This window comes from Ziziphus jujuba, chromosome 1, assembly GCF_031755915.1.
Source record: "Ziziphus jujuba cultivar Dongzao chromosome 1, ASM3175591v1".
Classification (NCBI taxonomy): Eukaryota; Viridiplantae; Streptophyta; class Magnoliopsida; order Rosales; family Rhamnaceae; genus Ziziphus; species Ziziphus jujuba.
This window is the reverse complement of record NC_083379.1, coordinates 39255743-39268610: the sequence shown is the minus strand read 5'-3', so window position 1 is coordinate 39268610 and position 12868 is coordinate 39255743. Positions and strand designations below refer to the sequence as shown.

Sequence of the window (12868 nt, the reverse complement as noted above, 5' to 3'; positions counted from 1 at the left end):
AAATTTATAAAAGCGAGATCAAATCCCCAGACGTCAACATCACGTTACGTCATGAAATCTATACCACAGCGAAGAAGACGGTGAAGATGTTTTGAGGTAAATTATTGAATAAAATAATGCCGAAAATATTTTCAAACTTTTGTAATTAAGGAAAAAAAAAGAAAAAAGAAAGAGCCATAATATGTATGAATTATTCCCAAACCCACAAAGGTACACTTCAGGATCCTCTGATTACTCTCGAGAAACCAAAGCTTTCTAGGGCAAAACTAGGGTTTTTCAATTTGTATCAGGTACCTATTGCGTTGTTTCTTCGATTTTATTTGGCCGTTTGTCAATGGCTGTTTATGAGAATTGAATTTTATTTTACTTTAATTTTTATTTATTTATTTATTTTTTTTTCTGGTTACCGTTTTCGGGTTTACAGCGGTGTACTTTTTGGTAACAATGGTATATACTGCGTACATAGGAAGTGGGTTTGTTAGAACTTTTTTGTTTGGTTGGTGAGAAAAGTGGGTGAAAGGAGTGAAATTGGAACTTGTGAATCTCATTTGTATTCAGTTTTCGTCTTTGATTTTTTGCTTCCCTGGTAAAACGTAAAGCATTGAATTCAAGATTTCACTACTCGCTTTTTATCTTTTAGTAAACAAAGAAAGCATTTCGTAGAATTCAGACGAAATTTTAATTTTTTAAAATTGAAATATGGGTTTTCAATTTCCCGTGATTTTCTTGGCACATTCATGTTAGAGGGCGTATGTGAACTTTATATCTTGCTAGACTTACCAATATATATATATATATATATGTATATATATTCTCATTTTCAATTAAGGATTTTTCCTTTAACTTCTTGTTCTGTGTAAAATGGAAGTGTGATAGGAGGGAGGTTACGTATGGCATCATCAGATGACGAGGCTGAAGCACTGCCACAATTTGTTTCAAATTACCATTTTGTAGATGATAAGGATGAACCTGTTTCATTTTCTCTCTTACCAATCCAATGGGATATGGACAGTAGACCCGATAGCAAGAAGATACAGTTTTTCCTGCATGGGATTGCTGATGATGGCCTTCAGAAAATATATAAGCATGTCATAGCGTGGAGGTTTGACATTTCCAATGTAAAACCCGAGATAGCAGTGCTCTCCAAGGAAAACAATTGGATCAAGCTTCTGAAGCCCAGAAAGAGCTTTGAAGATACAATAAGATCAATCTTAGTAACAGTCAACTGCCTTCATTTCGCGAAGAGAAATCCAGAAACATCTAGCAAATCTTTGTGGGATCACCTTTCTAAAACTTTCAGGTATCTCTTAAACGTATATAAATATCCAACTTCCATTTGCTAGTTTTCTTGGTTTAAATTTTGCATTGTCTACTTAATTTGCAGTTCATACGAGAGTAGACCTTCTCAGAATGATCTGATAGATCACATGGATTTAATTACTGAGGCAGTTGGAAGGGATAATGCCTTAGCAAACTCCAAGGTTTGTGTAGCTTTTTTCCTTATCATTATAATTATAACATGCTTATTTATCCTTTTTACATATTATTTAAATCGTTTAGTTTTAGATAATTCAGGAAGATGTTTTTACTCTTTTTATTTTTTATTTTTTTTATTTTAGGAAAGATATTTTTGCATTTGCTGTTTAGAAAATATTCGAGCAGAATGTTAATACATGGCATGCATTTGGAAAAATTCTAAATTAAAACCTGGCTGAACATTAGATACCATATTTGATATAAATGAGGTGAATTTTCAATGAATTTGAGATGTTAATTAAGAGAAGCCGTGTCATTTGAGATTGCTTTGAGCCATCCTAGGAAAGATCTTTAATTGCATGTGGGCTCTTAGTTGATTATTTTTATTTGTTTCTTAAATTCTCCAATACATTTATTTTGATGGCTGATTTAATAGTGTAAATCTCACTTTCTGCTAGAATGCGCAAGGATACTGCTGGAATAACCATGTCATATATATCGTCAATTCTTGTTCACTCTAACCTGGGGATGATAAATTGTTCTGGTGATTCGTAGATCAGGTCCAGTATCATTGTTCATTCCATTAAGAAGAATATATTGGCCTAGATATGAACACTCCTGCTGGTATTCTATCAGATTGGTTTCTAATATAAAGAAGAGAACTTTCAATGAGGCAGATCCATTTTTGTTTCTTGAAAGTTGGTGATAGTAACTTCCTGGGATATCAAGTTTATATTGTGTTTAGAAGTGCTTGAATTGTCATTTGATTAAACATGAGAACTCCACATGCATAAAAAATATAGTAGAGATTTAAACTTCTTTTCTTACTGTCCTTTGCTAGCTCCTGCTCTCTGATTCACTCATTATTTTTTTGGATTCTATATGATTGTTTATGGCCAGTTTGAACCTTAAGCCCTTTTGTATGAACTATAACTAACTATAACTCTTGTTATCGAACAAAGGCACCTTGTCTTTTTAATTATGCATACTCAACGACAGTGTTAATTTTTTTTATCTGAACAGTTTTTACATGCATTTCTCAAGGAGAAGCCAAGGAAGAATAAAGTACCCGAGGAGGTCATACTCTGTTATTTATCTGTTTTTCATTCTAGTGGGTCTACTTTTCTTTTTGGTTTTATCCTTTCCCCTTTTATCAATGAAATTTGCTTGTTTTGAACCAGTTTACCATGCGTTTTCAGGGCATTAAAGCTGTACCAAAGTCATTCATTGTTGATGATAATGACATAGATAACTATAGTTCTGATGGTATTGAAGAAGACGATTCTGATGATGACGATGACCTGTTTGATTCTGTCTGTGCAATATGTGACAATGGTGGTGATATATTGTGGTATGCTCCCTGATGTCTAATTCTTGTGCTTACTATTGTGTTTCATAAGATATGATTTGGACTAGCTCCTCATTTAGTTATTGCTTACAATTATCATCATTCATCATCATCATAAAGAGCCTAATCATTAGCATGGTCATTGTTTTCAATCATATGGTTCGAAGGTGGTTAGTATGATGACTATCAAATGTCATTTGCAGCTTGAATTAGAAAGCTGGGTATCACTGTAATATATGGATACAGAAAGTAAGCTTTCACCTGAAAGAGACATTGTTAGGAGCTTTGATTCAAAGTTTTTACTTCAATGAGTGCAAAAAGTATTAAGATGTGTTAGAAATAAAAAGTTTTCCTCAGTGTGTGTTCTGATTTAACTTTTGAAAGGAAAATTAGTTATTTATAGAAGGCAAGTATGCTAGATAGTTGCCAAGATAACATTCTTGGTTAGCTTAAAGGCAGCTTTTATGTTTAGATCTGATTTTTTTCTCTGAAAGAGGTCGATGTGATGGAGCACTTAGTATAAGTTTTAATTGGTTAGTAATAAGAATTTTTGTTTTATTTACTTCATCCTTATTCTGGAATGTTGCATGGTAATCTCAAAAAATTCTTCTATTAATTGCATGTTTTAAGCTGCAAGTACCATTTGTGATCTAATGCAGTTGTGAAGGGAAGTGCATGAGGTCCTTTCATGCAACTGAAGAGGCTGGTGTTGAATCTCTGTGTGATTCTCTTGGCTTCTTGTCCAAAGAGGAAGCAGAAGTATGCTGCGGCTGTATATTTTATTTGCTAATCCTATTTGTTCTTATTGTTTATATTATTTAGAATTATATTTCTTTTCTATTTTTGAACTTGCAGGCAATACCAGTTTTCTTATGTAAGAACTGCGAACATGATCAGCATCAGTGCTTTGTATGTGGGAAGTTAGGCTCCTCTAACAATTCTTCAAGTGCTGAGGTATGAGTTTGCTTTAAAAGTGTTATAAAAGGGTTTTGAAGTATCAAAACAAGGGATTTTGGAATTCTTTACATTCTTTCTTGTTTTAGCTGAAACTGCTACTGCTATTATCTAAGCTTGTTTTACATAACTGGGTCAACTTCCTATCAGTTTAAGCTTTGGGGTTAGTGGTAATTCAACATGGTATTAGAGCTGTCAAAATCTTGATGCTTCCATTTGAACTAATTAATTTTTCTGCATGTATAAGGCCCAAATTCTATCCTCTGTTAATTGGTGGGCGTACATGTGAGGAAGTGTGTTGAAACTACTAATATAGTGCTTATTCAGCTTAAGCTTTTGTATTATGTGATAACTTAAATTTAGAGAACCTATTGGTCTTATAATTTACTTTCTTCTACTACTATGTAAGCTTTATATACATAGTCAGGCCCTGTGTTTATCAGCTTAAGCTTTTATTTTAAGTGGTAACTTAACTTTAGTGAACCTAGTGATATTATGATCTTATTTACTTTCTTTATTTATTTTTCCCCCTAACCTTTCTGCTTGCTGTTTCCTCTATAATTAGGCCTCCTTCATACTTCCTTGTATCTGCTTCATTTTGATGTAGATTTTCGGATTGTTCTTTTGATTTATTTCTTATTTGAAATGCTATGTAATTCTCAATTCATTTCTGGACATTGGTTCTTATTAGTGTGTCCTGTTAGTTTGTCCTGTTTTATTTTTCTTCTTCTTCTTCTTCTTATTATTATTATTTTCTAACGATTTGTTTCTGCTGCAATTGATATGGCATTTTTTTTCACACTTTTTCTTCTGTTTTGAGCTCTCCAGCAGTTTGGACCTCTCAGTAATTTCTCTGTTATTAAATATTTCATCAGACCTTTATTTCTTTGTCGAGAAGTGACCTTTACTTGTTTTTCCGTTTTCTCCTTTTATTTTGTTAGTATTTTCTTCAATTGATGTGTGATTTTAGTTTTATTGAGGTTATAGTTGTGGGAGAGCATAAAGTTTTCTTCTTTACCAATTGCTTTTAGGTCTTCCGTTGTGCTTCTGCTACTTGTGGCCATTTTTACCATCCACATTGTGTTGCAAAATTGCTCCATCTGGATGACGAAGTTTCTTCTGAAGAACTTGAGAAAAAGATTGCCAGGGGAGAATCATTTTTATGTCCAGCTCATAAGTGCTCTGTTTGTAAAGGAGGAGAGAAGAAAAAAGTTCCCGATGAACAGTTTGCTGTGTGCAGACGCTGTCCTACATCATACCACAGGAAATGCTTGCCAAAGTGTGTTTAGTTGTAATTCCTTCTTTTCATGTTAATACTTATTATTATTGTCGGCGATTAATAATCTGTGTATTTATGCTTGAGTTGCTTGTATCAGGAAGATTGTTTTTGATGATGAAGGGAAGAAAGGTATAATGATAAGGGCATGGGAAGGTCTACTACCCAATCGTATATTAATATATTGTTTGTAAGTGCTTTTTCAACCCTTCTTTGTATATGATTTGCTGGAGGTGACTCGCTAACTGGTTTTACCTATATTTGTGCCCAGAAAACATGAGATTGATAGAGACCTTAAAACTCCAATTAGGAATCACATCAAATTCCCTGGTGTAGAGGAAAAAAAGAGTTTTTTGGGTAATATGAAGACTAGTGCTGAGGGAAAGAAGCGAAGACAGACATCAGAATTGCTGGAAGATAGAGAGAACCCTGTGTCTAAAAAAAGAATTATTGGCTCAGGAAAATCTTCTCAGGGAAGATTTTATCATGCAGCATCCAAACAGAATGAGGAGTCATACTCTGTAAAAGTGGGTGGTAACAAAAATATCACTAAGAAATTTTCTGGGTTAAATACTACCACGAGGGTGCCCAAAAAGGATTTGAAGTCCTCTGATGTTGTGGAAGATAAGGCGTTCCTAGGTGACGGGTTGTTTGCTCAGGTGAGTAAGGGGTCTGAACGATTGAAGTCTGGGAAGCAGGACACACCTGATGACGAACTTAATAAAGCTGCAACCCTTCCCCCAAAAAACTTGAGCAACGAGCCCCCTACATTAGATTGTGATTCAGAGAGGAGGTACCTATTTGTTTTTCTAACTAATCAATTGTACTAATAACTTTGCATGGTTGCATTGTTTGAACTTTTCATATTAAAGAGTTAAGGATAGTTGTGGATCATTGATTGATGCCATAATAATTATAAATTGCGCTCAAGTAAGGCCAATTGTGAACCTGTATTTAGATTTACTAGGGACTACTTTGGCTGTAACTCATGTTTTGAGATTTCAATATTAGTTTTATATCATGTTATTCTGAGAAATGTTTATTGCACTTAGAATATCACAATTAATGAAAGATGCTGCATCATCAATCACTTTGGAAGATATTATGAAAAAGCACAAAGTTCCATCTACTTATGCAAACTCATCAAAGTATGCTGCGGACAAGAATATAACAGTGGGAAAATTGGAGGGTTCTATTCAGGTATATACACGCATTGTCAAATTTCAAAGTCTTAATTGTTGTTAATATATCCATTCTTTGATAGTTTGCCATGTTCTTTTGTGCGTTCTCCTTTGAACATGTATATAGGCTGTTCGAACAGCTTTGCAGCAATTAGAGAAAGGGGGAAGTAATGAAGATGCACAAGCTGTTTGTGAGCCAGAGGTTCTCAGCCAGATATATAAGTGGAAGGTCATTCTCCCTAGTTTATTATCCTACAATCCATTGGTTACGTGAGGTTTTCACTTGTTCAGTATATCAAGCTATTTGTATTGTCTTTATTGTTCTCGTTTATATTCTTTGTTTAATTCCATACTTCCCAAGTTATTGCTATTTGTAGTATATCAAGCTATTTGTAGTGTTTGTATTGTTCTCATTTACGTTCTTTGTTTAATTCCATACTTCCTAAGTTATTGCTAGTTGAACAAGCTGAAAACTTAGTTTTTACTTTGTTTAGTGAACAGTCTGTATTTTGTAAATTGATGTAAATTGTTTAGTGACAGAAGCAGCTGCATCTTTAATCTGCTTAAAAGATATGTTATTTATGTCTCCCGCTGTTTCTTCCTTTTTTCTTAAAGAAATTTTCTTTTATCGTTTCTTATTTTTATATTGAGAGGTTCTTAATTTTTGCCATAACTCATTTTAGTTAATTTTGGATTTTTGGCCCTACCTTTCATTTCAACTAGCATTCTCTGCACATTTACTGCACCTTTAATGCTTTAGATATTTATGTATTTATGGGCCTACATCTTTCTTTTCTTCTTTTTTCGGAAAAAAATGATCTTGTTTCCTCTTCCTCATTTGCTTTATTGATTTATTTTTCTGTAGAGCAAGCTCAAAGTGTATCTTGCACCTTTTTTACATGGTATGCGCTATACATCCTTTGGCCGCCATTTTACAAAGGTGGAAAAACTAGAGGAGGTAACCTACTTGCATCCTGCCTGAGGTTGTTTCAAATAACATGCTAGTTAAATTCCAATTTCTCTTGTTAACCATACTTTTCAACCCACTTTTCATTTATTTGGTTACTTTAATGTCCTAGTAAAATTTTAATTTCTTTTTTTGCTTTTTGATAGAAACTTTTGATTTTATTAATACAAAATATTTAGAAATCACACTTCTTTAATTTTATTTTCAGAAAACCTCCCGTTTCTTTCCACCCATGTTATCTTGAACAAGGCCATCATTTACTTAAAATGAACATTACTTTTTTCTTTTTGATACGGTACGTTCTTGATGATTAGCATCATATTAGAAAATGATAAATGCTCAAAAGGGCTAACAAACTAAACTAACACATCCTTTCAACTCAAGTAATCAAAGAAAGCAGGATATATTTGAAAACTTTCAAAGTAGATGCCTGCAAAAGATGCCTAAAGCTTTGATGTCATCTCATAAAATCTTCACATGTTTACTTCTGTCTTTAAAAAAGCTTACCATTTCTTTCCCGCCATAATGTCCAAAACAAAGTCAACATTGCAAAAAACCGTCCAAAACTGTTTAAAATTTTTAATTGGAGATGAACAAGATTGGGAAAATAATCATAAGGACCCAGCTTCCTCCCCCACAAGCGTAGGCATCTTAATTTTATTTATTTATTTGGGACAAATCAACCACATCATATTGGCAAGAATAAAAGAATTATCCCTCTTTACTTCCCCTAAATCCCTTAAAGTTTTTCATCGTCATTGACAAACAAGATTGAGGGAATACCAAATACCTGTCGCTAATTGTGTAACAGTTTTACCGTTCTTTGTAAGATTATTGGCTAAATGGGTTCTGACCACTGCATGGTGGTTTTGGATCCAAACCATGCCATCTGAGATGGGTTGGGTTTGGTTAAGCTGCTTCCATGTTGGTTCATGGCCATCAAGCCATCTAACGAATGACAGCAGAGAACGAGTCCTTCTCATTAATTCTCTTAAGTTCTTTTTTCACTCATATAGTTACTTGGAACTAATGATATAACAACCTAAAAGTAGGGGACTTGCTAAATTCCATCCTTTGTCAGTATTTTATGGTATAAAGATCATGTATCTTGTTCATCCTGTACTTTTGATTAATGAGGAAAAGGCCATGGAAAGATAGTTGCAAAGAATTTCATGTGTGTGGTCCCTCCTTTTTATGTTATTTGGCTTATTCTAAATTTTAAGAAATTGGAAATATTAATTTGTATTCAGTTTGCATTTCTTTTGTTATCATGTAAAAGGGAATGTTGGACATTTTTGTATGTACAGTCGTAGTTTGGGGAAGTGAGAATAATTGGCTTGTTATGAAATGGACATGTAATTATTAGTGGCAAGAGTAGTTCCAAATATAGATGATCTTCATGTGATACAGGAATGTGTCCAATGTGGCTGTTGCAGTTCAAAATATGGATTTAGCTCACAAACTTTTCACGTGTGACACAATCAGATTCACAAATATCTTTCTTTATTCAAATTAAATGTGTAAGCTTCATTAGAGCCTAGTGAATGCTGAAAGTATGACTCTTAAATGTGCAGATTGTCAATAAGCTCCATCCATATGTACGAGAAGGTGATACGGTAAGAACTTCTATCCTTATTTATGTAGCATATGGTATGTGATGCTCTACATCTGAAAATATGTAAAATTTGTGGTATGTGATGCTCTACAACTGAACATATTTTTGTATTGATTGTCATTAAGCTCAGATCATCAAATGACTATGTTTAGTTTACTAACGTACAAAAATATGCATGTGAGATTGGTTAAAGATCCTGATAAGTATAGTTTGATTCTTTCTTTGAATCTATTTATTGCTAGAAAGCTGTAACTAATCTATTAGTTATGGGATTGCTTACTTGACTGTTCATCTTTGTCATTAAAACATAAATTTACAGTGTTGCTATCAGATCCAATATTCTCATTTGTTCTACTTAATCCTGTTTATTGTGCTTATAAGTGCTCTGGCTTATACTTTATCTTCATTCAGAAATATTCAAATTGACTTTTGAAGCGAAATTGTTTTTAAGTCCTTATTCTTCTTTATTTGGCTAATATAATTGTTGAAGTGTTTCTGGTGTAAGAATCACTGGAAACCATAAGAGAGCTTTATGATTTATGAGGTATAAATAGATAGGTTTTTATTAAAGAGATTGAATCTTGTTGTGTAGCATACAGTAGTTGGCTGTTGTGAATTCATACAATAGGCACTGAATAAGATAAGGGACTTTACACTAATAATTTGTGACTCAAGCCTTTATAGATAGTTCTAAACGATTAGAATAACAACCAAAAGTTTTCAAATTATGGATAACAAATGCAACCCTATTTTACTTGTGTGGTGCCCTGTCTAGGGTCTTGCCAAGTGAAGGTGGTTGAAACTGTTTTGTCACCTAAATTTTAAAGGTACCAGTGGTATATATATAATTTAAAACTTATATCACATTACAATGTAGCTATCCTAGCTACTTTTTTTCCGGCTGTCCATGTTTATATTGCGTCTCAATTTGAAAATTACAGTTGAGATTGATGAGTCAAATTGTAAAGCTTGTATCTCTGTCCTGCTAACAGGTGGTGGATTTTTGTTGTGGCGCTAATGACTTCAGTATCCTAATGAGGAGAAAGCTTGAAGAGACAGGGAAGAAGTGCTTGTACAAAAACTATGATTTTATTCAACCTAAGGTTATTTATTTATTTATTTTTTTCAATTCTTATAATTATCAATGATATGCAACATGATAGTTCTTTATGATCATATATAGACATGGCTATGAATTTGGATGGATATATTTCTATGCATATGAATTTTAACTTAATTTGGCGTGGATTTCGGGATGGGTAGTTATTTGTGTACAGTAACACTATTTAATTATGGAATGCAATTATTAACTGTAACTTTCCTTTTTTTAATTTTTTTTGTAAATCTTGAAAAAGAAAAATGGCAAACTGAAACTGTCTGAACTTTCTCTTCACCAATGAATCACACTACTGCACTGCCCTATCCCTCTCTCTCTCTTCTCCCCCTGATTCTTGGTTCTGCCATTGCCATCTATCATATGATTTGTTCAAAGTTTTATTTTGCAATCCCTCATATTAAAGTTGTAAATTGTCTATTCTTTTGTTTCTTTATGTAATATATTTGATTTTTAAGTGAGTTTTGCATTTGCTATTTGTTGAGTCTGGTGTCAGACAAGTGACTATGGCATGGTTTAAGCTTGAATGTGGTGTATTGATATAAATTGACGCTCTTCTTGCTTTGATTTGACTGTTGGCTCTATGATTCATTTTCAGATTGCTGTTTTGCTTGTAAAAATTGCAAATGATTAATATTTTACATTGTCATTTGTATAATTTGTCTAAATTTACCTGGTAACGTTGTGTGGAAGTTGAATGATTTGGCAGTTTGATTATTACATTTTGAAAGATTATTATTTGGAAGTTAAATATTTATCAAAGAGAAAAATAAATTAATTAGTATCCTTTTCTACAGAATGATCATAATTTTGAGAGGAGGGATTGGATGACTGTCCAGCCACATGAATTGCCATCTGGGTCGCAACTGGTAAGATTTGAAAGCTTAAGGATCAAGATGCATCTTTTGGTACATTTTTTTTCACCAACTTTATCTTTTCCTTGGTATTCTTTGGGTCAGATCCTGGGGCTAAATCCTCCCTTCGGAGTTAAAGCAGTTCTGGCAAACAAGTTCATTGACAAGGCTCTTGAATTTAATCCAAAACTCCTTATTCTTATTGTTCCACCAGAAACACAGAGGTAACTGCTTGCAATCTCTCGTTCACATACCTCACACAAACTGCTGCAGGTCCTTGTGCATTCAAATTATATTTTTCCTTTGGTCATATTATGGAAAAAGAAATCACCTTCTGTTTTATACATCCATACCAGGTTAGATGAAAAGCAATTACCTTATGATTTGATTTGGGAGGATGATCGGCTTTTATCAGGAAAGGTACTGAAAGATTCTTTTGCCATGTCAATTGGCTGATGCTTAACTATTAGAATTAATTTTTTAAGTGTGGTTTTAATTGTGTTTCTTCCCATTATCTCCTTGCAGTCATTTTATCTGCCTGGTTCTGTTGATGTATATGACAAGCAAATGGAGCAGTGGAATACAAGGCCACCTGTACTCTATCTATGGAGCCGTCCTGATTGGACTGCTGAACACAAGGCTATAGCTGAAAAGTATGGTCACATTTTCAGGCAAGAAGAGCCACTGGAGTGCATTCCTTCTAATTCTATAATCCCTGAATCTCCAATGGGCAATCATGATGATTCTATTGATGAATCCATGCTGATCACTGATGACCTTGCTGTGCAAACTGACAATATAGAAGGTTTCATAGATTGGGCATTAGGGACTGAAAGACATAATGAAAGCTCCACTGTGGGCAGTGGTGATGGAAGAAGCTGTGAGAATCATGACTGTGAGAAGAACCAACCCAAAGCAAAATCAGGGAACCAACCCAAGGAGAAATCAGTGAAGCGGCAGCGTGGTAAAAAGAAGCGAAGAAGGGGAAAGGGTGAGATATCAGCAGAGAACAAATTGGATGGTGGAAGAGAGAGGCGAAGGGGAATGCCTCCGCCTAACAACAAGGTTGATGAAAATACACGTCAACATTTTGAGCTCAGAAAGAGTGGTACAGATGATTTCTGCGTGCACTTGGAAACAACTAATGCTGCGCCTGAAACCAGACTTCCTGATAACATAAGCAGAAGGTACAGCTTGAATGTTGATGATAATTATTCAAGTGCGACCAACAGATGGTCTGGTAGTGTAAGTCCTGCTTCCAATTATGGGATTAGAAACATGGAGGAACAATTTATGGGGCGCATGAGAGAAAACACAGACAGCTTTGGCTATAGGTCTCCATATACCGTTGATATGGAAGAGAGGCTTAGGAGAGAAACACAGGCTCGTTTTTATGGGCAAAATCCTGACCCTTCAGTAAGTAATTCTCTAGTGGGACAGGATCTTAGATATGGCCAGATTGGATCACTCCCACCACTCCCAACTCCTTATGGGATAAATATCTCGGCAACGCAGCGATATGCACCTCGACTTGATGAATGGAACTCCACAAGAATGAGTGGTTTTGGGCCTGAACCACCCTTTTATGATCCCAGAGCTCCACCACCGGGACACAGAGCTGGCCGGATGGGCTTTTCTCCTTGTCCTGCACCTCCTCCTCCTCCTGGTGGCTCGATAGGCTTTGCTCCTGGTCCTCACCAAACCCTTCCAGGTGGCCCGTTGGGATTTGTTCCTAGTCCCAGTCCTCAACAATCTTTTCCCAGCAGAAGTTCCGGTGGTTGGCTCAATGATTAATCTGTATACCTATGTGCATTTTTAGCATAATCTGTACATAGGCTAAAAGGGTTACTGCTGCTTGGCCATATGAGGTTCCATGGGATGTGCTGTATACTTGAATAATAGTTCTTTTTGTGTAAGTTTACAACTTAATTTTGGTATATTCCTGTTCATAGTGTTCTATTCACCTTGTGTTGCGCTCTTTACTTGAACTAGAACTGGTTTCTTGAGAACTTGGCAACGGGGCTGGCCTATATTTGTAGCCTTAGTCACGAAAGAAAACATTGGGCCTTTTTAATTATGTAGT

The 12868-nt window shown here is 34.7% G+C and overlaps 1 protein-coding gene across 5 annotated transcripts; it reads left to right on the top strand.

The window, feature by feature from the left end:
- Nucleotides 1-130: 130 nt before the first annotated feature.
- On the top strand, nt 131-12862 carry LOC107434324 (protein ENHANCED DOWNY MILDEW 2). Of its 5 annotated transcripts, none has more exons than XM_016045777.4 (19): nt 131-290; nt 869-1300; nt 1385-1481; nt 2500-2553; nt 2676-2827; nt 3484-3583; nt 3680-3778; nt 4810-5057; nt 5155-5244; nt 5326-5847; nt 6107-6254; nt 6363-6464; nt 7101-7193; nt 8777-8818; nt 9810-9920; nt 10729-10800; nt 10891-11009; nt 11142-11205; nt 11311-12862. In XM_016045777.4, exons 2-19 carry the CDS (start codon nt 891-893, stop codon nt 12577-12579), a joined length of 3792 nt encoding a protein of 1263 aa, XP_015901263.3. In that variant the 5' UTR covers nt 131-290; nt 869-890; the 3' UTR covers nt 12580-12862. The 5 variants fall into 5 exon arrangements, with proteins under 5 accessions (XP_015901263.3, XP_060672747.1, XP_048328713.2 ...); XM_048472753.2 differs by having other exon boundaries at nt 138-290; nt 877-1300; XM_060816764.1 differs by lacking the exon at nt 2500-2553.
- Nucleotides 12863-12868: the final 6 nt, after the last annotated feature.